This window comes from Penicillium canescens, assembly GCF_028828765.1.
Source record: "Penicillium canescens strain IBT 15451 chromosome Unknown utg000004l_segment0_segment0, whole genome shotgun sequence".
In the NCBI taxonomy this organism is placed as follows: domain Eukaryota; kingdom Fungi; phylum Ascomycota; class Eurotiomycetes; order Eurotiales; family Aspergillaceae; genus Penicillium; species Penicillium canescens.
This window is the reverse complement of record NW_026703966.1, coordinates 4554275-4578052: the sequence shown is the minus strand read 5'-3', so window position 1 is coordinate 4578052 and position 23778 is coordinate 4554275. Positions and strand designations below refer to the sequence as shown.

The window sequence follows — 23778 nt, the reverse complement described above, 5'->3', positions numbered from 1 at the left end:
CTCATCAAATCATTGGATATAAGTTAGAGTACAAGGTTATGTACCTACATGTAGCCACTCTGTACGGCTCAGCCCTGGAGATCATCCGAGAAAATGCTGACTTGGCCATGATTGGTCACCCTGGTGGAGATCCCGATAGCTACGCGGGGGGCCAGAACCTCAGGTCTGCGACTCAACCGTTTGCACAGTCCAGCTCTGCGATGCCCACTTGATCTGCGAGAAATCCACCATCACAGTGGAACAAGTCTGATTTTCAGCTTCAGTATGAGCTACACTGTAGGCCAGGTGAGCATCGAGAAAGCTCCTCGGTCCTCCGCCCCGCGGGTCCGGCTCACCTGCGAGGCATGTCGTCAGCGCAAGGTCAGATGCGACAAGTTGAGCCCCTGTACAAGTTGCCAGCGTCTCGGTCTTGTCTGTGTTCCTGTTGAGCGCGCACGGCTGCCAAGGGGGCGGACGCGAAAACCCGCTGAGCGGGTCGGGGGCTCAGACAAGGAATTATCTGAGCGGGTCGCGAAGCTTGAGGCCCTCCTGAGGAAAGTTGCCACGGAGCGAGATGAGGACGCGGATGCTATAGTTACTGAGGCTTCACATCCTTCGGCTGAGGTCAGGAAGGTTGATCCCGACGGGGCCGATCACAGTGAAATTCCCAGTCTGAGTGTCCCGCATCGACCTCATCCGTCGACGACTTATATGGGAATCTCCTTCTGGGAGGATATTATACAACAGGTTGGTTTATCAGATATACTTCTTACATATTTATTTGAGGTAACCCGCTCACTCGAATGCCAGACACAAGAATTGCGCACTGTTCTGGACGACCGTCTAGAAAACGATCATAGCGACATCAAAGACTCGGCTGGCTTTGGATTGTCCCTTGTGAGCTCGGAGAGTCCAGAGGGCTCAACAAATTCGCCTCATTCTAACAAAGGGGTCTTCCTACAACCTCATATTCGGCAAAGGCTGTGTGACATCTATCTGCAAAATGTAGATCCGGTTTTCAAAGTGATACACAGACCTTCCCTACGAGACTTTTTAAGGGATGAGAAGCCATATTTGGACTATGAGCCAGATCATCAGGCGCCGGCTACTCTCGCATCCGCGGTTTATCTTGCCGCCGTGTGTACCATTGATGATGCGGAATGTCAGTCGTTGTTCAATGCCGATAAAAAAACAGTGATTGCAGAATTTCAAAAAGAAACCGAAGGAGCGCTGGCAAGGGCCGACTTTGTCACCACGAATGATCTCGCTGTTTTGCAGGCCTACGTCATTTCACTGGTAAGTGCCATACCATCAGCTCGACATGAGATCCATATCTAACCTCTACTTAGCTCGCTGCACGATCTCAGGATCAAAGCCGAAGAGTATGGACTATGCTAAGTATGGCACTGCGAGTAGCACAAGCACTATCCCTTCACCTCGTCGAGCCACCATTCTACGTCACTCCTTTTGAACAAGAGATGCGCAACCGTGTATGGCTAGGGATCGGCATCCTCGACGTAGCCGCCTCCCTAGACCGCGCATCCGAGCCAATGATGCAAGCAACCTGGATTGACTCCCACCCACCCTCAAACATCAACGACGAAGACATCTGGTTCGGCATGTCAGGGCCAATCCCACAGCACCCACCCGGCACATTCACAGACATGACACACTCCCTAGTGATAGCCTCCTCCACATCCGTCACCAGGTCACTCGCATTCGCAGACTTCATCGAGCCAAAAGCAGTGGAACTGATGGGCCAGCGACAACAAGCAGTCCACAGCTTCCAACAGACAGCCGCATCACTCCTAAGCGGCTGCAGACCCGACCAATCAGATTTCCAATGGTACGCACAGAAACTAGCCGGCGTGATGAGCAGCTGGCTCCAACTAGCCTGCCTAAGGCCTCTCTACAAAAGCAAAACCTTCACCCCACCCAAGATCCACGGCGACGCCCTCCTCAAGCTAGCAGCCGACAACCTCCAAACATCCCAAGAAGCATATAACTACCCAGGCGCCGCAGGATGGCGTTGGTTCGGTTCGATGTGGGTACCATGGCACGCACTAGCAGTAGCAATCGCTGAGCTATGCGTCTGCAAAGACCCATCAATAATGTCCCGATATTGGTCCGTCGTCGATGAAGTCTACCAACGATCCCGCTTCATAGTCGCGGACTCACAGCATGGCATGCTCTGGAAGCCAATGGAGAGACTCATGGCACAAGCCCGAACACGACGCAAAGAACTCCAAGAACAGGAGTCTGCCAGCCAAGCCATGTCACGCTTTACATTCAATGATCTCGCTGCTGGGTTTATGCCCCAGCAACCCCAAACAATACCTCAGCCTGCTCCTCCCCCACATTTGCTCGATATGGGCACGGCTATTGGTCCGCAGCCAGGGTTGCATATGGCTGCTCCCCCGACTTCGTTTGCGAATGTTCCTTGGCCGAATGTCTGGGAAGCGATGGATTTCAATGATACAACCTTCGTCCCGCCGAACGACAATGCCTGGCTGAGTTATGAGAATTTCATTGAGAATGTTTACGAATGCGCTGATTCTATATTTTTACCACGATAAGTTATGTATGCGATGCGTTCTGGTATATGCAGTGGTTGACTCATGTATACAATCATAACACATACATATACATATACATACACACCGGTGGGAAATGATTGAAGTGGATTGTGGCCTGCTTATTATGTCTGTGTTGGAAAGTAGTATAACAAGCCCGTAGATTATGCTCGAGTCCATTAGGTATGTCTGAGAAAGTACTGGATCAATTCGAAATTACATAAATCGCGCGGGAGGCGGCCAAATCCAATCTCGCTCCCGGGTCGTAGGATTTGTCGACAGAGCTCGTCTTCCTCTGGTCTGGGGGGTCACCGTTCTTCGTTCTTCATCGGTTAACGACGATGGATTGTCAATAGCTCGACGGTAAAGAGCCCGGGCCGCTTCATCCAGGGCTAGAGGGGATTCATCTTCGTTCGGGTCGGGGAAAATGTCCGACATTCGCAAGCGTTGTTGAGCCATTCTCGAGCATCAATTTGAGAAACTATAAAAGTGACTCAACTTGTCAATGAGAATGAGAATAAACGCCAGCTCGAGTGCAGGGAATTTGAATGCAAAATGAGGATGAAATAGTTTCTAAAATACGGAAGTACCGGGGTTCCTTTCCTTAATGCAAGGAACTGATTCTCTTTGTAAACATAACGGGCTCGAGGTGGAGATAGATACCGGTCTCATTGGGGTGGCCGACACGGCCGCCTATGTATTATATATAGGGGATTGGTACTACCACCCCCTTTGCCTGCTACCACCCCCCCTGCCTGAATTCCTAGGCCCCCACTGACCGCCTTTCTCACCGCTTTCATCCTCGAACTTTTATTTATTGCTACCTACTACCCTACATGTATATCACACCTTAGATACCTCCAATTACTATGTAAATTGCTAGTAAAATCAAGTCACTGCTGTTCCACTATAGTACCCAATAAGGAATCCAAAATAATGGTTGTTTACGCCTTCAAACCTGCCATTGCACTACCCATTTCTCTCGCGTTTTCACCCATTTCTCTCGCATTTCACTCTCCTTTACGATGGCTTCCTCGCAGCCTGATTCGCGGTCCGATTCTGAGCCTGAAGCTATTCCCGAGTCCCCACCGACGCTGCCAAGCCTTCATGACGCGCCGCCAAGCCTTCCTAACGCGCCGCCAAGCCTCCATACCTTCCCGCTACCCCTTCTAGATCAGCAGTACGATACTCCAGAGCAAGGAATCACTACGATCAATGCTTTCGCCCGTCCTCATGGGTACGCAATCTCAATTCTTCGGTCGAAGCGTACAAAAAAGGGGGTCATGAAGACAGTCCGGCTATGCTGTGATCGAGGACGGGCGTATCGAGATCGGACCGCCGGTAATGAGCGCCAGCGGCAGTCAAATACGCTCGCGATTGGGTGCCAATTCTCGATCTCCCTACGGCTACAAGAGAGCAATACCTGGCGTCTTACAGTAGAGAACTCTACCCACAACCATGAAGCCTCGCCGGCATCAACCCACGTGGCCCATCGCGTCGCGGAGGTATCTAACAAAGCGGAGGACATTCGGAAGCAGTTTGATCAGGGTCTTTCAACTCGCCATATCCTTACCGCGCTTCGAAAGGAGGATCTAGACTCATCTATCACCGCCCAAGACGTCTATAACCTACGGAAGAGGCTTCATACGGAGTTCCTTGCCGGCCGTACGCCTCTTCAAGCTCTATTGATAGAGCTTCCAAAGGATGGCGAATGGATCTTTAAGCATGAGGTAGACGATGAGAACCATGTAACCGCCTTGTTCTGTATGCATAAATCGAGTATCGCGATGCTTAGGACAAATTCATGGGTTATTTCAATGGATTGTACGTATAAAACCAACCGATACGGCCTTCCATTGCTCAATATCGTCGGCTTTGCCGCTACTGGATCAAGCTTTTACGTCGGCTTCGCCTTCATGAAGGATGAGAAGGAGGATAGCTATCAAGTTATCCTAAGCTGTCTTGCTGAAGCATTCGAATCCCTTAGCCTTGAGCTACCCCGGACGATTCTCACTGATAAGGAGCAAGCGCTAATGAATGCCATTAAGGTGGTCTTTCCTTCTACAAAGCATATGATCTGTCTATGGCATATCAACATGAATATCTTGAAGAAAGCGCGTCCGCTACTCGCTGAGCAGCTCGCAAAAGCTCGGCAAGAGACTGAAGTATTAGCAAATGCTTCCTTAGCTTCCTCACGGACGAAAGCAGACCGAGAGCTTCGAGAAATGGTTAGTGAAGCATGGAAGAAGATGCTACAGCGGTGGATTCGCATCGTCTACGCTATTACATCCGAGGATAGACAGGAGAGATGGAGGCAGTTCAAAGACGTCTACAAAGAGCCGATTTTCATGCCTTTACTCGAGTATCTACAGACTGAATGGCTAGACGACTGTCCCGAGTATTTCCTTCATGAATATACGGCCCAATACCTTCATCTCAATGAAATTTCGACCTCTCGGACCGAGGGGGCTCACTGGCTGCTTAAGCAGGACCTTCAAGTCTCAACTAATGATCTACTGGTTGTTCTTCGCACCTTTGAGAATGCTGTGAAGCTTCAATTTAATAAGGTTGCCGCTAAGATCGAGAATGAGAAGGTGAGAAGGTCCACTAACCTCTGGCGTCTCTTCAAATTGGTAGATAGACGGGTTTCATTGAAAGCAATCGAGCTTACAAAGGACGTCTACAACCGCTACCTACCAGAAGCCGAGGATAAGCCGCCGGTCCCTCCAATTTGCCGCTGTAATTCGAAGAATACGGCAGGGTTTCCATGCATTCATCTCATCATACAGTACGAAGAAGAGGAGAAGAGCTTTGAGCCTGAGTTATTTCATCAACACTGGCATTTGTACAGTGTATTTGCACCTCCTATTAACCCGCTACTCCTACTCCAGGATCCTCTCCAAGTGCGCCGGCGAGGGCGCCCCCAAGGCGCTAGGAACTTCATCGGCGGCGGCGAAAGCACCCAAGCAAGCACCCAAGACACCTCCACCCAGCGAGACCCCTCCGGCTTCGAGCTCATGCTATCTCAGGAAGGTGGCCGTGGCCGTGGACGCGGCCGAGGACGTGGCAGAGGACGTGGCAGAGGACGTGGCAGAGGACGTGGAGGGACACAACAGGCATCACAGGGAGATAACGGGGTGGGAATAGCTTCATCTATTGCCCAGGAAGCTCAACAAGCTTCTCTAGAAGGTGGCCGTGGCCGTGGAGGGACCCAGCAAGCATCGCCGCCGAGCATGGCTACATCTCAGGGGTCGGGAATAGCTTCATGGGCATCTCAGGACGAGGATTCCTGGTCTGATCGCCTCAGGAAGCGTCGGGGAGCTCCATAAATGGCTAATCCAATGCAAATTACTCAATTTCTTCACTATTCTCATGCAACTTTTTAAAGAATTCAACGTAAAATGGTGACCGGCCGCTGCATGGGCCAATTCCTTCATTTCTGCAGAGTTTTTGAAAACAGCATCTATTTCCTATTTAGGACTAGTGCCGTGCAATTGGCATGATAGTGGTAGAGTACGAAAGTGACTTCATTTAATTAGGGGGTTGCATAGTAAATGTAAGTACCTCATGCATGGTCGGTGGTGGCAGAAATATGTCCGGCAGAAAGAATATTGGCCTGGGAATTCAGGCCGGGGGGGGTGGTAGCAGGCAAAGGGGGGTGGTAGTACCAATCCCCTATATATAACAGGACATGTTCCCGGGTAGTTACTCTAATGGCAGTCTTCTGGCAGAATTGACGTTATCAGTCTTCGTCTTGAGTCAGATTTTGAAATCAGGTTGGTTTCGAATGCGGAAGAAAATGAAGATTTGGAATCTCTTTGGGAGACCGGGCCTTGCAATAACATTAAGCTTCTTGAAGTACATGCAAATACCTGAACCAAGGACCTCGGCAACCCCGAGGCTCCAATATCGACGGCCTATCAATGCAATATTCTGTTACATATACGCCGGATTTTAGGCCGCGTGAGATATCCTTCCCTTTCCGTTTTAGTGCTCACCCCTCCCCACTTTTTCGTCACTGGGTAGAACTGAATACAACTCTGAGTAGCCTGATCTGCCTGTGCAAGCCGATCTAGTGCGATAGTAGCGGCGAACTAAGTTGATGAGCACATATATTCATGCCTTGCTTCTATAGCATCTTTGATCGCCCTAGGAATCACGCGTAGATCTGCCTGCGCAAGCTGATGCGTTGGTAGCAGCGAATCTTGAGCGAATGAAGACATGCATTGAAGATCGTATCTGACAAATACGATGTATCAAGTGATCATGCATATGATTCTATGGCTGATAAGTTATTTCTTATTACCCCGCATGTCCCCTTCACAGTGCCATTCGTTTTGAGAATAATCTTGCTTTGACCTGAGTAATATGGCGCATTTCGCTCTACGGTCATTTGTTTCCTCCTACCTGGTATCACCCACATATCTATATCACCTAGTCGGGCCAGGCCTACTTGCCTGGATAGTGCTTATAGTTATTCGGCGCGCATGGTTCAGCCCACTATCTAACTTCCCTGGTCCGCGACTCGCTGCTGTTTCTGGGTTATGGCTCATGTGGCAAGATATAGTCTGCAATGGAGCAACAACTCAACTTCTTTTGAAGTTACACCTAGAATATGGTGTGGAATCTCTACACAATGGTGTCATCTCAGCGAGCTAATTTCGCTAGAATCTGATATAATTCGGATATCTCCTAACCATGTCCATGTTAATGACCCTGACTTTTTCCACAGGTCGGTTGAATAGAACTAACTTCGGTTATTTGAGCCATGCTGAATATCCGTTAGAGTCTATAAAGTCAGTTCGGACTTTCGAAAAGACCCTGGCTTTTACCATAGCTTTGGTATGCGGGGATCGCTTCCTATGGAGACTGACAATGAAAAAGCTCAAATTTTACGCAAACTTCTAAATCCTATACTCGCGAAGCCTAGTGTCAATGGAATGGACAAATTGATTTATCAGAAGGTTCGGCAATTCTCTGACCAAACTGCACAAAAATTGGAGAAGAAGGAAAGCATCAACATGCGACCTCTTTTCCAAGCTTTGTCAGTAAGTACATCCTGCATACGACAAAACACTGCTATGGTTCTCCACAATGGTCTAATTTAACTATTCTCAACTACCTAGACCGATATCATTTGTATTTGCTGTTTTGGGTGTGAATTCAATATCATCACCAACGAGGATGATCCAGCAAATATTTCTCGTACAAGCGATCTAGTCGCTAGCCACCTCTGGATGGGTAAGTCATATTTGTAGCACCCCACAGTTCATACTGATGTTTATATTGGGCAAGTGCATTACTTCCCATACCTGGCAAGCCACCTGATAAATGCTCCCTACTGGGTGAAACGGTCACTCCTAGCGGGGTATATGCAATTTCGAGAGGTGGGATGATTGATTGTCAATAACTTGTTGTGTTCTTACTAAACCGGAAATATAGCAATGTGCTGCACTGATACAAAGCACACTAAGCGTACCCAAAGGCTCTCGGAAAGCAGGAATCATTGACAGCTTGCTCGATGCATCCCAAGCGGGTACCTGGGAATCGCCTGACCAAGAGCTTCTAGTTGAGCAAGTCTTTTCGTTGGTCTTTGCCGGAATAGATACTTCCTCTATTGCACTGACATCCGCATTCTGGCATATACTCTCGTCTCCAGGCGTCCTTCGACGACTACAGGAGGAGCTTCGCAGGACCACTCCGGACATTGAAGACACATATGATTGGAAGGAAGTCCGCCGACTTCCTTATTTGGTTAGTGGATCTTACTGATTCCGTGAATTGTGAGATGCAATATCACATAGACTTACATTATGGTATTGCAGAGTGCGGTCGTCAAGGAGACCTTGCGCATCAGCTCCCCGGCCCCAGGAAGATTTCCACGTGTTGTTCCACCCCAAGGGGTACATCACAAGTCTAGCTTTATACCAGGAGGAGTAAGTTGATTGGTTTTCTTTGAGGTTCAGTGCAATCGATCAGACATTTTGTTAATAAACTAAAATACAGACTACCCTCTCCAGCAGTATTTATTTAATCCATCAAAACCCCAACTTGTTTCCTGAGCCAGAGAAATTCCTGCCTGAGCGATGGCTTTCAGAGGATAGTATTTCGCTTGAAAAATACATCGTGGCTTTCAGCAAAGGCAGTCGAAGTTGCCCAGGAATGCAGTGAGTAAATCTCATTCATTTAGAGCTCACAGCTCATTTCTAACAACAACATGTAGCCTCGCCTATCTCGAGATCTATACAGTGTTGGCTACTTTTTTCAATCGATTCGATATGGAATTGTTATCTCCTACCACAGAAGAAGGTTTGGCTTGGTCCGATCACGGCGTTGCCGTGTTCAAATCTCCTCTCAAGGTGAGAATAGTTACAGATCATTGGAGCAAGTGAAGATAAATTTCGCAGCCCAAGGCAAGCATATGGGGTTGATAATGGACTACTTTGTTTTATTACGGGTTTTGTATCGTTGAATGCTTTTCTACATAAGACATACATACTACGTAATAGGATAGAGCGGGAAATGGGAACCGCGTAGAAATCATAAGAGAGTTAACAAAGATAACGAGGAGATGGAGCGCTCACTGAGCCAAACCTGAGCGCCCTCATAAAGCCACGGTACATAGAATAACATAGGTACATAGCAGAGATATATATCACTTCCCACCTCAATCCACCCATCTACTCTACCCCCTCTGAGTAATAGCAACTCCAACCCGAAAATGCTTCAAAAACCGCCCCCAAACGACCCTCCCCTCAACCTCGCCAACAGCAACAGGCCACAGAACCCTCGCAGCACCATCCTCAAACCCGATCGGACACCCCTCGGCAGTCACACACTCTGGCGCAGCACTCATATACCCCGGATCAACAGAATTCATAGCAACACGCCGTCCCTTCCATGCAGCCTGTGCTTCCGTCTCTGTTATCATGTTGATTGCTGCTTTGGACATATTTGTGTGCACGTGGTGTCCGGCTTTGCTGCTTGATTGCGGTGTATCTTCCAGGATTCCTTCGCGGGATGAGACGTTTATTATGTATGCTGCTGGTGTGGATTGGGAGGAAGAGGATGGGGAGGGTGGAGTGCCCATCACTGGGAGGAGTTCGCGGCAGAGTATTAGAGGCACGAAGGCGTTGACGGAGTGGGCGCTTATTAGATCTGCGTAGGGGATTTCGTTGAGAGATTGGACCCAGGATGATTTCGAGGGCTCTTCGTCTTCGTTGTTGGTTCGGAGGCCTTTGGTGGCTATTTGGTTTTGGGTTGCAGAATGGGTATTGATTACATCTTCGATCTGATGCTGGGCTTTGTTGTTCGTTATGCGTGGGATCCAGGTTGCTTGTTGTCCTCCTCTGACTCGGGGTGTGTATCTGTCGTTTTCGGATCCTGCGAGTAAGGCCATGGCCTGTGGATGATCTTTGAGATTGTCCTCTCGGGAAATGGCTCTCATTTCTGCTTTGATTGGATCGGTGAGGGTTTGCGCAGCGTTGTTGATAAGTATATCCAGGGATTGTGGAGTATCAGATGGAGTCTCACCATCCCAGGCATTGAGTAAGTGTTTGACAATATGTACCAGCCGGAAAGCATCACTTGCAGTTCTGAAGTCTGCACCGACTACTTTGAGACTTTTCTCCCATTGGACGAAGTCTGGCTCTGTGGAATATCGGATTGCCGCATCGGCTGGATACCTTGAGGATACGATGACTTTGGCTCCGCAGCGGAGGAGTCTCAATGCAGTGGAATAACCTAGATTTATTCTCCCGCCGGTGACGAGCGCGATTTTGCCAGTGAGGTCTAGCTTTTCTGGTAGGGAGAGATTTGAGCAGCCGATGTTGAACATGCCGCATTGGCGACATAGTGATGGGTATAGTTTATGAGAATCAGTGGGCGTGAAGCGGTACCGACAGATGTAGCATCTCTTCTTCATATCTGAGGCTTTTGGTGCATCATCTCTCTGGAAACGTTCATGTTGTGTGTATCGAATGTTGTCATCCATGGAAAGTTGACCTCGCAAGGTGACAGTAACTTCTGACAGAGGCTCTGTTGGAGCAACCAATTTGTGCTTTTGGAGATAGTCTAGCACTTTGAGAGTTGTTTCCAACTCCTCTGATGTTGGGACATGCATACTATCCATGGAAGTATGTTCCTCAGCCTGAGATTTGGTCATCGCTTCCAATTGGCCTAGGTAGGCCTCGATGCCTTTGATAATGCTGTTGCATCTAGTCGACCGCAATGCTTTTGAGACCTCGCTGTGTGGCGTGAGATACCAGGCTATGTCATCAAAGAGAGCATCCGAAGCAGAGGATAGTTGCATTGCCAGATTACTGGGCACCTTTCTCTCTCTGCATGCTTGCTGGTCTTGTCGCAGGCGCTGTGCGATTGTCTCTGCGTCTGGCAGAGGCATTCCCTGAGTCTCTTCTTTCATCTTGTTGACGGATTCTTTTTAGAAAAAAGAGACCGAACGGGATAGAAGGGCATAGATAGAAGCTTAAGATAACTTGGTAGAAATACCAAGGCTGTGTTGTATCTTGGCCCCCACTGAGTCATTTTAGACAGCAAAGTGGCTTGATTCCACGAGGCTCCACAATACTCTTTTGACTCTGTTGTCCTCTTTTCGAGGTCTTTCTTTTGACCATATTCTTCAAAGACATCAAACTTGACAGAATGAGCAATCAAAAGACATCAACCAGTTCCATAGTCCGCAGTATAGCGGCTATGCCGACCGAGCTCGCTCACCAGATCATCGATGACCTGCGACTATGTGACGTCCTCAAGCTGCTATGTTACGATAATGATCGAGTGGACGCCTGCTTCATGTCCCATCCAATCTGCCGCAACATTTTCGGTCCCGACCAAGAAACTCTCGCCAAGTGGAAATTCGCTGCCCACCTTTATAGAGATATATTCACGGCAGTGGGAAAGTCATTTGTACAATCATATTACGCGTTCCATTGGGGAACAAACCATGCTGGCACAAATATCCACTGTGTCAAGCCTGAGAACTATGAAGGGATCTTGAATCATATGAAGGACCGCATTCATGATGAGCTCAATATTCATTGGTGCAAAGTAGACCTGACTCGGTTCGGTGCTCCTGATTACGACAGCGGACTTGAGTATCGATCTCTCAAGAGGATCCAATCCTTCGAAGAACTGAAGAAATGCTGGGAAGACATACAGAAAGCAAAGGCAAATTTATTCCAGTTGAGGGCTTCGGAGCTTTACTGGACTGCTGATATGTTGGAAGCGAATTCGGATATCCTGAAACGCACGCTGGACCCGGCACAGGAATTTCGGCCAAATACCGCACATATCGTGTCGAGAATGCGGCGTAAAGCTGATAAAATCCTGCGGACCCCGATCCAGAAGTTCATCTTTGCTGAACATTTCCGTTATGACTTCCTGGGGATCATTCCGTTCGACTCGGCCTTGGACCAACTGTTGCATATGATGCAAAAACATGGTATCATAGAAGGTGACCAGGTTGTGGCGAGCAACACAAGCATCTCAGCTGGTGTGGCTTCGCACCCATCTTCCATCATCGATTCGGTCCGCATTATCATCGATGGAATGCCGAAGTTTTATATATCGCCCCCAGAGACGGCAGAGCAACAACACAATTTCGCGTGGAGGAATGCAGCCAACACAAATGGCGATCTTCTTAGAACGGCGAATACTCCGTGGTCTGAACCGTTTGGTGCAAATGAACAGGTTTCTTTGGATGGGCCCTATTTCACACCGTTCAAATACGGTGATAATAAAGGTTTCTGGCGGCCAGAATCCCTTTTTTGGGACCCTCATCATGAGATGGAGAAAGAATGGCTCGCCAATTTTGTCGAGGTTTATCGGTATTTGAAGAACTTGGATGGTTAGATGTTCTTGAATGGCGCTGATTCCTTAACTGTGAACGTGTGAACCTGTGGCCGGGATCAGTAGAGCGCGAATAATGGCATTAAATGTTGCGTACAATTGAATAGTGTTCCTTATCATTTTCTGTTTATTCAGGCGTGCCTATTGAGTCAGTGCAGTCTTGTGTCGGAGAACTTCTGTAGACGAAGGATAAAGTGTAGCAGGACCAAGATCCCAAGAGTTAGAGGCCTTGGAGGTATTCCTCCCCAATGCTGGGCCCTCAGCCTCTCGAGTCTCTGAAAGAAGTTGGGATATAGGCGGTAACGGGGTCTCTTCTTCATGGAGTCGCCGATAGGTGCACGCCCTTCCACGATGAATACACTCCGAACAAGGCAGCTCCCCACTGCAAGCTTTCCTAAGACGTGCACAACTATCACAAGCCCACTTGTGCTTCCCACCTCGGTCAGGCTTGGGAATAGCCTGACCACTGCCTACGCGATTCTTGCAAGATTTCCAATGTCTGCGTAGTACATCCCTGAATAGGCATTTAGTCAACGATGACGGTACGTACGTTGTTTCGGAAGCATCTACACACCCTCGGCTGAAAGCAGAGCCGCAAAAGGAACAGACGTGCTTCTTGGCTGTGTGATCTGTAACAAATCATTACTTTGCCACCGTGCGAGGTTCACGTACGACGTACGAGTCAGCACATGACGCTTCATATGATCCATACGTCGGAATGTTGACTGGCATTCGTCACATTTCCAGTTCTTGGCGGCTGGACGGGTTGCATTATGTCGCCGTGGCTCCATGGAGGGTTGGCGTCGGTTTGATGAAGACCCGATCTGCCTAGGGGACCTCGGATGTTGTGTCAAGGTGCGCTAGTTTGGGACACGGTCGAAATGAGAACTCGGTGCAGATCGACGTGAATCGAGGACCCTTGCCGAGATATCTCGCTTGTTGAAGTTAATTAATGGACTGGGCGAACTTTGGAGTGACGATGGGCTGGAACTCGGTAATTCCGCGGTGGCGATTGGACGTGCAAACGGCGCCAACTCAGCCGTCGCGATTCCCCCACTTCAACATTGCGCCGAATATACTTGTCGTCACTGTAGGGATCAGGGGCTTAATTCATGGTGGCCTAGAATGAGTAGTTAAATATATAAAGAAGGTGCAATCGGCACAGTCGCTTTCTTCGACGCAGACCTTGCACAACAAATCAATTCAGATCTATCACAATTGCCTCAAATATGTCCCTTCTCGAGTTAACCCCAGAGATGGATCATTCCGTCAAAATTAGCGATCACTATAACAGCTGGCCCACCGACAAAGGGGTAAGTGACGTGTGGCGACACGCGAACTATACATTCTAATCCCTGCATCTTACTGTAGTACGATCCCGAATACGAACAACGCGAACCAGTCGAGCTACCAGTAACGGGTCAAATTCCCGCCTACGCCGCTGGAGTCTTATACCGCACTGGTCCTGGGAAAAGCCAGGTCCAGGCTGAGAACGGAGACATCCTGCGACTCTCTCACTGGTTCGATGGATTCAGTCAAACGCATCGCTTCCAGATCAGAGCCCCTGATGAATCTAATCCAGCAACTCGGATCTTCTACAACTCCCGCTTTTCAACAGATGATCTGATCGAACAATCGAGAAAATCTGGAAATCTGGACAAAATCAGCTTCGGACAAAAGCGCGATCCGTGCAAGAGCGTCTTGGGCAAAGTCCAAAGTGAATTTGAACCTCAACCTAGTCCATCTAGTGCCAACATCGGTGTCACTCTTTCAATCAATTTCCCTGGTCTGGATACTAAGTCTGGCGATGAGTCTACCTCACGCTGGACCAATTCTGAGGGAATCCGAACTCTCTATGCAAAGACCGACTACAATGCTTTCAAGAAGCTCGACCCAGAAACCCTCGAGCCGATAGGTCTAGCCTCACAGAAAGATCTACACCCGGAACTCTCAGGGCAACTATCTGCAGCGCATGCTCGGTCCGATCCCGTCACTGGAGATATGTTTAACTTCAACCTCACTCTTGGACCAACGTGCACATATCGCGTGTTCAGAGTATCAGCGTCAACAGGAGAAACGACAATCCTAGCAACGTTTGACGCGATCCCCGCCTATCTCCACTCTTTGCTCATCACCGGAGACCACGTCGTCCTGTGTATTTGGAATGCGCATGTGAACCCACTGGCCTTCAATCAGTCTTTCATTGACGCAATCTTACCAACGGACCCCAGCCAGCCCGCAATATGGTATGTAATTGACCGCAAGCACGGAAACGGTCTGATCGCAACGTACGAAAGCCCAGCCTTCTTCTGCTTCCACACTATCAATGCCTGGCTCGAACCTTCTAAGGAAGATCCAACCAAGATGGATATTGTCGCGGATCTTGTCAAAGCAGATAGCTCTGACGTGCTGCAATCCCTCTACTACGATAACCTGATCTCCTCACGAGATACAGCCAAGGCATTCCAGAAGAAAAGAGATGATTCTTTCCGTACATCGGTTACTCGATTCCGACTGCTCCGGGTTCCATATGCTCCAGAGACCGATATTAAGAATGTGTCTATTGAATGGTCGGTGTGCAAATCCTTGTCACCCGAGCTGCCGACTATGGATCCCAAGCGAGTCACCCTGAAGCACAGATATGTCTATGGCGTGACCTTCCGCGGAGAGGCTACCCTGACGGATGGAATTATGAAGCTTGATTGTGATACTCAGCAGGTTCGACTCTGGGCTTGTCATGGTCAGTCTCCTGGTGAGCCCATTTTTGTCGCCAACCCCGAGGGAACGAGCGAGGACGACGGAGTACTTCTCAGTGTTGTCCTTGATGGGAACAGAAGTAAGAGTTATCTGCTTTGTCTTGATGCGAGGGATTTCACTGAAATTGGTCGCGCGAATGTCGATGGAGCTGTTGGGTTCGGTTTCCATGGCCAGCACGTTCCGACGTTGGGTGGGATGCCTACTGGTGATTACTAGGGGCTGGGTATTTAAATAACTTAATCTTATCTGTTGTTAGTATTCTTATTGTTCTTGGAATTGATCAAACCATTGGAGGAGTCCATGCACTTTCTTTAGTTCAGAATGCCGAATCCTATGTGAAGAAATACAAGAGCATTGTCAACCCTTGAATGTGGAGAAGCGAAATTACTAGGCTTCTCCGAGCTATATAATCTTGTGTTTCAATGAAAAATTATGTTATATTTAGGGAACTAGCATTGCTCCCAGCCTTGGAAGGTTCTATTCCGTGCACCTTTGGTACCAAGTTCGTGATGACATCAACATGCAAAACGCCAACTCTCTTGGCTGATTGAAAGCGACCACGACGTATTTATAATCGTCCCAGATCTCGTATCACAAATTATACAGCTTTATCATAATACCGAAATGAGGACAAGGTCATTGGCCTAGAATTAGGATTGATACAGCCGCACCAGGACATACGGATTTACGGAGTCGAGATAAAGTTTTACATCCGAAGTAATGAACCAAGGTTCATCGTAGATCTCAGTGACAGCATATAAATATGCAACGTCACCGGTAAAAGGTTCAAATTCTCATAATTGCTCCTCATCGGCATTGAGCTACTCAGAGTTCAACGATTGCTCGTGCCTAGGAGAACCATCCCCATGGAGACCATTAGAGACACCGCGTTCGGAAAGCTGGTGCGCCTTTTCACACATTTCCGATACATGCAGTACCCCGAAGAGCAGGATTTAGCGGTATGGACTGAGTACCTCAAGACGGAGAACTTGCCGAAAGAAGAAGAGCCTGCCACGCCAGTCAACAACGATGAGAACCCCGAGGATCTCGAGGCCTTCGGTCTCTATACTGTGATGTCACAGGCTTCCAGGCGGATGTCATGTGCTTCCACGCTGCGGGAGAGTGGTCGGCCGCTTGTGATTAGTTGGCGAGGATCCAATGATCCTGAGGTGAGTTTTGTATCTATTCCTAAGCAACCAAGCAGAACGAGGAGCTAACTTGCGAGTGCAGGACCCTCGAAATTGGAGCACGGGGAAGAAGTTCTTCGTTAGCTGTCAGATTTGGCTTCTTACCTTTGCTGTCTATATTGGCTCGGCCATTTATACTCCTGGTATAGTGGGCGTCTCGGAGCAGTTTGGTGTGAGCAGTGTAGCAGCGACGCTGGGCTTGACACTTTTTGTCTTCGGCTACGGTCTAGGTTCGTATCAATCACTATCCAAGTCAAATATTTATTGACCGTTCTATCTATAGGACCGATGATCTGGGCACCGCTGTCCGAAATCCCCATGATCGGCCGGAGCCCGACCTACGTATTGACGCTGCTCGTCTTCGTCTTTTTCAACTTTGGCGTGATATATGCCCATAACTTCGGAATGCTGCTGGCTTTCCGCTTCCTTACAGGGTTCCTTGGGTCACCTGTGCTAGCAACGGGAGCTGCATCTATGGGTGATATGTGGAGCCCTCAAAGTCGGGACTACATGATTGGTATCTGGGGAATGTTCGCCATCTCCGCACCAGTCTTGGGTCCTATGCTAGGTGCTTTCGCCGCTTCTGCAGAAGGATGGACTTGGACTATCTGGCAGCTAGTGTGGGTGTCAGGATTCACTTTGGTAATGCTGTTCTTCTGTCTGCCGGAAACCTTTGCGCCGAATATCCTTGCTCGGCGAGCTCGTCGGGTTCGCCGTATCACGGGTAATTCCCAATATATGTCAGAGTCGGAGATAGAGATTAGGGAGGTCAAGCCCAGGGTATGTTAGCTAATATCCATCCAAACACAAAGCGCAAAAGCTAATTGAAATCCAGGATGTCCTCTTCGAAGCTCTTATCCGGCCCTTCCAACTATGCTTCCTCGAACCAATTGTCCTTCTCACCAATCTCTACATCGCACTTATCTACGGAATCCTCTATATCTGGTTCGAAGCCTTCCCAATCGTCTTCCAGGAACTCCGCGGATTCAATCCGGGTGAAGGTGGTCTCGCGTTCATGGGAATTCTAGTATCAACCTGCTGCCTCGTCATCCCAGCCTACTTTTACTGGAAATACCGCTGGCAGGTAAAATATTTTGATGCAGACGGCAATATCGCACCAGAAATGCAAATGCCTCCCGCCATCGTGGGCGCCCTCGCCCTCCCAATTTCCCTCTTCTGGTTCGGCTGGACAGGCAACTTTGCCAGTATTCACTGGATCGTCCCTATCATCGCATCTATGCTTTTCGCTGTCGGTGGTTGTTTGATCTTCAACTGTATCTTTACTTATCAGGCACATGCTTACCCTAAGTATGCTGCCTCCGTGCTTGCAGGAAATGATTTCCTGCGTTCATCATTTGGCGCTGGATTCCCGCTTTTCGCAACAGCCATGTTCCACAACCTGGGCGTTGGATGGGCTTGCACACTGCTTGGATGTTTGACTCTCCTATTTGTGCCTTTCCCATTTATCCTCATCTACCGAGGAAGGAGAATTCGGATGGCGAGTAAATACGCACGACATGATATTTAAAATCGCGATAGTTCCATAAATTACAGATACTAGTCAAATGTTCTTTCCCACTTACGGCAGTCTACTAAAGCCATCAGCTCAAAACTTGTTTCCCCTATACCGACCTCTGGCCGCCTCCCTTACCGCCTCTATTACGCCTTAGATAATTACAGCTTCGTATGAAAGCTATTCTTCTATAGTGACATAGCAAATGTTTTGACAGTATTAGATAGACCTTTTTTTAGACGTCTTTTAGACCGCCTATCGTAAACCGAAGAGTAAGTTTATATTAACGTATTTCACAAGCGAGCTGGCCACCCCAAAACACCATAGTAAATACGATATATTCTACACTGATATCTCAACAACCACGTTTTTATTTTATTTTATTATTTGCCGATAGCTGTTGATAAGGCTTTTCAACACTATATATTAATTTTGACGAAATCTGAAACCTACATTGTTACGGTTTCGAAAATTACGTTGGCTAGCAGCTAGAAATATAAATATCTGATTATATCTCAACTATTAAGTTATAGAAATTCTTTAAACCCCTGTTAGAGACTAAATACCACCTAAAAAGCATTAGTTTTTAAGGAAAAGTCCCTATAACCTACTGTTGTTGTGATACTATGTTGTAATTTATCGCATTTACTATGGTGTTTTGGGGTGGCCAGCTCGCTTGTGAAATACGTTATCTTACTTTCTAAACGTTTTTGCTTTAGAGAGTGCTTTTATAGAAGACAAGATTTAATCTAGTCAATAATCGTTAAGTGTTTTATTAGAAAACTAGTCTAGGGGTGTTAAAAAATCGAATTTTTAACCGGCGATATATATATTTTACATGGGGACCCGAAAAAGTGGAGTAAAGGAACTTTTGGCAGGGGATGTATGTTAATATATATTCTACTCGCCCTTATTCACCAGGGATTCCAACCCCAGATACCTCCTTACAAATCTTCAACAATTCCTCCTGCTTGGCAACAACTCCAGCGGCAGGATCAGGCGTCGCTGCTCCCCTAGGGTTAAAGAAAGTCCCGCTCTTCAAGCTCGCCAAATTCCCCTTCCCAGCAGCCCACTCCGCCAAAGCCTTCGTCGGCTTATCAATACTACCCGGAGCCATCGAACCACCCATCTTAGTCCTAACCCAACCAGGATCCATGCTAACAACCTGAATCTCCTCACCCCACCGCCTCGCAAACGCATTAGCAAGCATCATATCATGCATCTTGCTATCACCATACGAATGCGACTGCGTAACATTGCGCATGGAGTTATCACCCCCGTAATGGCTATCAGAGCTCATATAAAGTAGCCGCGAAGTCGGCTTGTCCATGAGACAGGTGAGGATATATGGTGCGAGAGTGTTGACAGCGAAGACAGCTGAGATCTTGTCGGCTGTTATTTCCCGACTAGATGTCGCGCCAAAGCCTATACCTGCGTTGTGGATGATTGTGTCAAATGGGCCCTTGCCTAGGTTGTTGGCTTCTTTGGCTAGGTTCTTTGTTTCGCTGATTGAGCGTAGGTCGCCTACTAGGACTGCTTCGGCGTTGGGTACGGCTTGTTTGGTTGACGCTGCGCGTTCCGCGTTGCGTGCGTGTAGCACTACGGAGTGGCCTTGGTCTGCCAGGATTTTGCCGGCTACTTGGCCGATTCCGTCGCTTGAGCCTGTAATGAAGATGCGTGCCATGTTGATGTAGTTGAAAGTGGTGGTTTGAGGTAGGTTTCTCGGAGGTGTTTTGAGAGTTGAATTTGGAGGCCACAGACTTCCTAGGCGTATCTGATAAATATCTACTGATTTATGATATCATAAGGAGGAAGAATCTTGCGTGCTCAGTCAAATTGACAGGTCTGCCATATGACGTCAAGAATCTATCACCGAATGATATTGAAGCATTTTTCGGTTACCTTGTACAACTGAACAAAGAAAAGAAGGGAGAGAGGTATATACCATCTCAGAGGCCTTGGAAATTTGGCACTAAAAGCATTGTCGACGTTCAATAGCCTCTTCGTAGATAAACATATAACGAGCCAACTACATAACTTGTTATGAATCTCTACTGTTTCGTACTAAAAAATTCCCTAATAATATTTCTATTTGATGGCTCTGACATTTGAATATTCCCCTAAAGACATAATTTTATCCTTGGTTTTGGTATCTGACTCCGCTAACCACGCCCTACAGACTACAACTCCACCCTCTTCCCCATAAATAACCCTCAATCCCCCCATCCCAAATCTATAATAACGAAAATACCTCAATCCAAACCGATCAATCCCTCAAAACCAAAATGTCAGGCGAAAACAATCTCCAAACCCTCCTAGCAACAATGCGACCAAGCCTAGACCCAACAACCTACGTCTTCCTAACAACAAAACAACCCCTCCATTCGCTACCCCTATCAACCCTTGAACCCCAACTCCTCGTCCAAGAAGAAGAGGGCACGACAATCGTGACAACAGAAGCCCTAGCCAAATCCCACGGCTTCACTGAATCAATCTTCCCCTGCAAGAAGATCACGCTTACCGTCCACTCCAGTCTGGAAGCAGTTGGCCTCATCGCTGCTATTAGCAATCGGCTTAAGGATCATGGCATCAGTGCGAATGTTGTGAGTGGGTATTTCCATGATCATATTTATGTTCCGGTTGCTAGGGCAGAGGATGCGATGCGGGTTTTGGGAGGGTTTGCTGGTCAGGCGAGGGATTGAGTACGTTGACGGTGTATGTAAGTAAAATAACTTGAAGTAACGCTACTTACAAAAATGATGTAAGGCTCTTCTATCCAGTACTAGCACAAGTATGAGTGATAATCAGTTCATTGCAAGCCCTCTAGGACTATCTACTCCAGATATATGATACACGTCAACAAAAACAGTACTCAATCGAAAACATATAAGAATAAACCCAGAAGGAAAACCCGAGCCTCAGCGAACTTAACGTTGAACTCGAATTACAATCTTTCTCTGCCAGAGACGCCGAAAAGAAAAAGTAAGAAGCCAAAAACATCATCCACCCCCATACCCATGGAAACTCCGCTCTTATAGTGCCTTTTTGCGCGCAAGTATTAGCATAAGTCGAAAGTGAGCAGCCATGGAAAATCAAAACGGAAACGAGAAAACACCGCCAGCCTAGCTACTGCTCTTTAATGTTATACATCGAGAGAAGATACAAGAGCGAGGGAACCAGCAAGGAACGGCGAGAACACGAGTAATCAGGGTATTAGTCATACAGATAGGAAAGATATTGATTTCATGACCAAGGGAAGAAAGAAAATAAGAGGAAGATGCGACGTTTGTTAATGTTTTTAATGAAAAGCTCAGTAGTCGACCTCTTTTTCAATCACCATAATCAGTTCGGTCAATTCCTTGCGCAGGGCGCGGTTTCGGTCCCAAACTTCGACGATCTTGGGTCGTTGGCTGGTAAAGCATGCCTTCTTCCAGGGTAGGCCGCCGTATCTGGATGTGGTGCGGTTGGGGAGGCCGCGGGCGATGTTGCGCAATACCAATGCGGCCTTGTAGGCTACGCCGAAGGGTTCGCCCTTCTCGTTGATTGGTGTGTCCATGTAGAACCACTTGCGTACGATGCGCTCCTGCAGGATAGCGCGCTTAGAACTTGGGGGTTGGGCGTCCGCCGGGCGGTCCTCGGGCAAATGGGAGGAAACGTGTCCGGCGACCATGGATGTGTTGGCGCTGGGGCCAGACGCTCGGAATCGTGCACAATGGTCCCATTGGCAGGTGTGGATGGCGGTCTCTGCGGTGTCCAGCTTGTATTGGCCTTCGGTTTCTGCTGGTTCGAGGCTCATGTGGTCACCGAAAACGTGGTTCCGTAGGTCTGTCGGGGATGTGAATGCGCGTTGACACATCTTAGAAGGCTTGGAATTATCCGCCCATCTGCAGTAGACATAGGGGAAGGCCTCGAAGGTGTGAGCAGTCTCCAGAGGACGAATGCCCTTGATAATGAACTTGGTGGCAGTGCCTGGGCCGTTGATGACCTGTGCTTGTGCGTTTGTGAAGGTGTTGCTGACATTCTTGATGAACTCGGCAGCGGGTAGGACACCACCTCCGGCAACACGGGGGTCTGCAAATCGGCTCTGGTATGCTTGCCAAAGAGCAATCTGTGTAATCTCGCATTCTGCATCTTCGATGAAGCAGCAACGCAGCCACTGTGAGCTCCGCTCCGGTTCCGACAATTCCATCAGCTTCTCCAAGAGTTCAGGAGGTACGCGAGGAATGTCAGTTGGTGGAGGTGCGACTTTTTCTTCTTGGAGAACGGTCTCCTTTCTGGTCGGTCGTGCCTCGTAGGTTAATAGTGCGACCATGCGGGGGACAAACACAATTGGGAAGTTGACAACATCCATCAATGTCTCGATATTGTCAGGGCTGAGAGTATATTGATACCACAAGTCCAGTGCGCCGCTCAGGATATCCTTATCGAGGTCGAGGAGAGTGTGGTAGTACAACTGTTGAAGAGTTGGTTTTGTCAAGCTCTCCATGGACCGGTTGGCATCCGCATCATCCAACTCAGTACCGAAATGGGTCAGAGCCCAGAGAGCTCGCACGACATGGGCGCGATCGGGAGAGTCGATGCAATTCACAAGAGAGATCCAGAGGGGGTCCGCTGGGTCAGTGCGCAAGAACTTTGTGACCTCTTCCGCGATGTCGAGGGCGTCGTTCTTGATTTCGTTAAGTCGGGGCTGGTTGGGTGCGTTGATCAGAATGACCAAGAAGTCTCGCAATAGACCCTTCGCGTAGCGTGATACATAGAATGCGTTCTCCTTCAGTAAAACCATGTTCCTCAGCACCAAGGTTGCCTCTTTGATGTTTCGAAGCTGATGGTTGAATTCGTCGGTCTCAAGGCTGTCAATCGGAAGGTTGACTGGGATCTTTTTGATTTTATCGAGGAGGTCCCGTGTGCCGTGTAGCGAGTTTAAAACATTGACACGGTCAATCGGCTGAAGAGGATCATACTGGAACTCCCATTTTACTCCTGTGCAGAGGTATGTGATGTCGAGGGCTTTTTGCATGAGTGTCTCAGCAAGTAGCGGGAAGCCTTCAAACTTGAACTTATCCCATCGTTGATTTGAGATCTGTACCAGATGGTATAATGCAAAGTCAACTTCGTCTGGAATACCTGACTGCAGGCCATAGTGAGCGCGCTTGTAAATATGATCGGCTGTGGGAGAGACCGTTAGTCCATTGCGATATTCCTTGGGGTGAAGGGCGGGCTGACTTCTTGGGACCTCCAGAAACCTCAGGGGAAAGTAGGGGTCATAATAATCTAGTTGCCGGGGCGCCTTCGCTGGGTCACGTAGGTTGGCGAATAGAATTGGTCGATTTCCTGGGGTTGGAACTTCTCGTGTTGACATGGGAAGCTGTCTGTGGTCTTTTCCTTCCCAGCTGTCGACGGCGAACTGCGAGTTTTGGGGATTGGCGGCTGGATTGAAGGTTACGGGATGTGGACTCGTTGAGGGTTGAGGTGATGTAAATCCATGTTGGATATGTGACCGACGAGCTGGGGTGGTGTCAGGGATAAAAGGTTGGTTGACCTTCGGGGCCTGGCGCAGGCCCTCTGTGAGTGGGGTCAGTACATTTGTTCTAATTCTCACATGTGGCCAGTATTCTTACGTCGTAAAGAGGTGCGAGGGGTAGACATGGTGGAGGCGGAGGCACGCGATAGTTTGCGCCGTTTGCAATTTCCAACCCAGTTCGGTCGTTGAATCCTCGGGGCAGACGAGATGACTGGTGTCACTTCGCACAGTATAGATTGACCGAAAAGACAGCTCGCTCTGTGCTTGCTAAACTGGCAACTCCGAGTGTCACGGCTCGAGGTGTCCTGCCCTTGATACGTCTCGTAGCAAACGAGCTAAGCGATTTCGCCGTAATTGCAAGGGTGTCAAATTCGTAATGGA

General features: G+C 48.4%; 10 protein-coding genes across 10 annotated transcripts; 5 read left to right on the top strand and 5 right to left on the bottom strand.

Annotated features, from left to right (window-relative positions):
• Positions 1-264: 264 nt before the first annotated feature.
• On the top strand, positions 265-2555 carry N7446_007098 (putative C6 transcription factor; the record flags this gene model as incomplete). Its single annotated transcript, XM_058515844.1, has 3 exons — positions 265-726; positions 790-1275; positions 1329-2555. 3 exons carry the CDS (start codon positions 265-267, stop codon positions 2553-2555), a joined length of 2175 nt encoding a protein of 724 aa, XP_058373022.1.
• A 213-nt stretch (positions 2556-2768) lies between these two features.
• N7446_007097 (uncharacterized protein) lies at positions 2769-3011 on the bottom strand (the record flags this gene model as incomplete). Its single annotated transcript, XM_058515843.1, has 1 exon — positions 2769-3011. One exon carries the CDS (start codon positions 3009-3011, stop codon positions 2769-2771), a length of 243 nt encoding a protein of 80 aa, XP_058373021.1.
• Positions 3012-9237: 6226 nt separating this feature from the next.
• Positions 9238-10974, bottom strand: N7446_007096 (uncharacterized protein; the record flags this gene model as incomplete). Its single annotated transcript, XM_058515842.1, has 1 exon — positions 9238-10974. The coding sequence occupies one exon, from the start codon at positions 10972-10974 to the stop codon at positions 9238-9240; it is 1737 nt and encodes a 578-aa protein (XP_058373020.1).
• Positions 10975-11213: 239 nt separating this feature from the next.
• Positions 11214-12422, top strand: N7446_007095 (uncharacterized protein; the record flags this gene model as incomplete). Its single annotated transcript, XM_058515841.1, has 1 exon — positions 11214-12422. One exon carries the CDS (start codon positions 11214-11216, stop codon positions 12420-12422), a length of 1209 nt encoding a protein of 402 aa, XP_058373019.1.
• Positions 12423-12560: 138 nt separating this feature from the next.
• On the bottom strand, positions 12561-13210 carry N7446_007094 (Zn(II)2Cys6 transcription factor domain-containing protein; the record flags this gene model as incomplete). Its single annotated transcript, XM_058515840.1, has 3 exons — positions 12561-12933; positions 12994-13048; positions 13099-13210. 3 exons carry the CDS (start codon positions 13208-13210, stop codon positions 12561-12563), a joined length of 540 nt encoding a protein of 179 aa, XP_058373018.1.
• A 438-nt stretch (positions 13211-13648) lies between these two features.
• N7446_007093 (carotenoid oxygenase family protein) lies at positions 13649-15392 on the top strand (the record flags this gene model as incomplete). Its single annotated transcript, XM_058515839.1, has 2 exons — positions 13649-13732; positions 13791-15392. 2 exons carry the CDS (start codon positions 13649-13651, stop codon positions 15390-15392), a joined length of 1686 nt encoding a protein of 561 aa, XP_058373017.1.
• A 608-nt stretch (positions 15393-16000) lies between these two features.
• On the top strand, positions 16001-17900 carry N7446_007092 (MFS transporter). Its single transcript, XM_058515838.1, has 4 exons — positions 16001-16345; positions 16407-16593; positions 16647-17143; positions 17199-17900. The coding sequence occupies exons 1-4, from the start codon at positions 16043-16045 to the stop codon at positions 17889-17891; spliced, it is 1680 nt and encodes a 559-aa protein (XP_058373016.1). The 5' UTR covers positions 16001-16042; the 3' UTR covers positions 17892-17900.
• Positions 17901-18786: 886 nt separating this feature from the next.
• Positions 18787-19560, bottom strand: N7446_007091 (uncharacterized protein; the record flags this gene model as incomplete). The annotated part of the gene is made up of 1 exon (XM_058515837.1): positions 18787-19560. The coding sequence occupies one exon, from the start codon at positions 19558-19560 to the stop codon at positions 18787-18789; it is 774 nt and encodes a 257-aa protein (XP_058373015.1).
• A 601-nt stretch (positions 19561-20161) lies between these two features.
• On the top strand, positions 20162-20578 carry N7446_007090 (ACT domain-containing protein; the record flags this gene model as incomplete). Its single annotated transcript, XM_058515836.1, has 1 exon — positions 20162-20578. The coding sequence occupies one exon, from the start codon at positions 20162-20164 to the stop codon at positions 20576-20578; it is 417 nt and encodes a 138-aa protein (XP_058373014.1).
• A 608-nt stretch (positions 20579-21186) lies between these two features.
• On the bottom strand, positions 21187-23522 carry N7446_007089 (putative chromatin remodeling complex subunit (Rsc9); the record flags this gene model as incomplete). Its single annotated transcript, XM_058515835.1, has 3 exons — positions 21187-23042; positions 23100-23438; positions 23495-23522. The coding sequence occupies 3 exons, from the start codon at positions 23520-23522 to the stop codon at positions 21187-21189; spliced, it is 2223 nt and encodes a 740-aa protein (XP_058373013.1).
• Between the last annotated feature and the right edge of the window lie 256 nt (positions 23523-23778).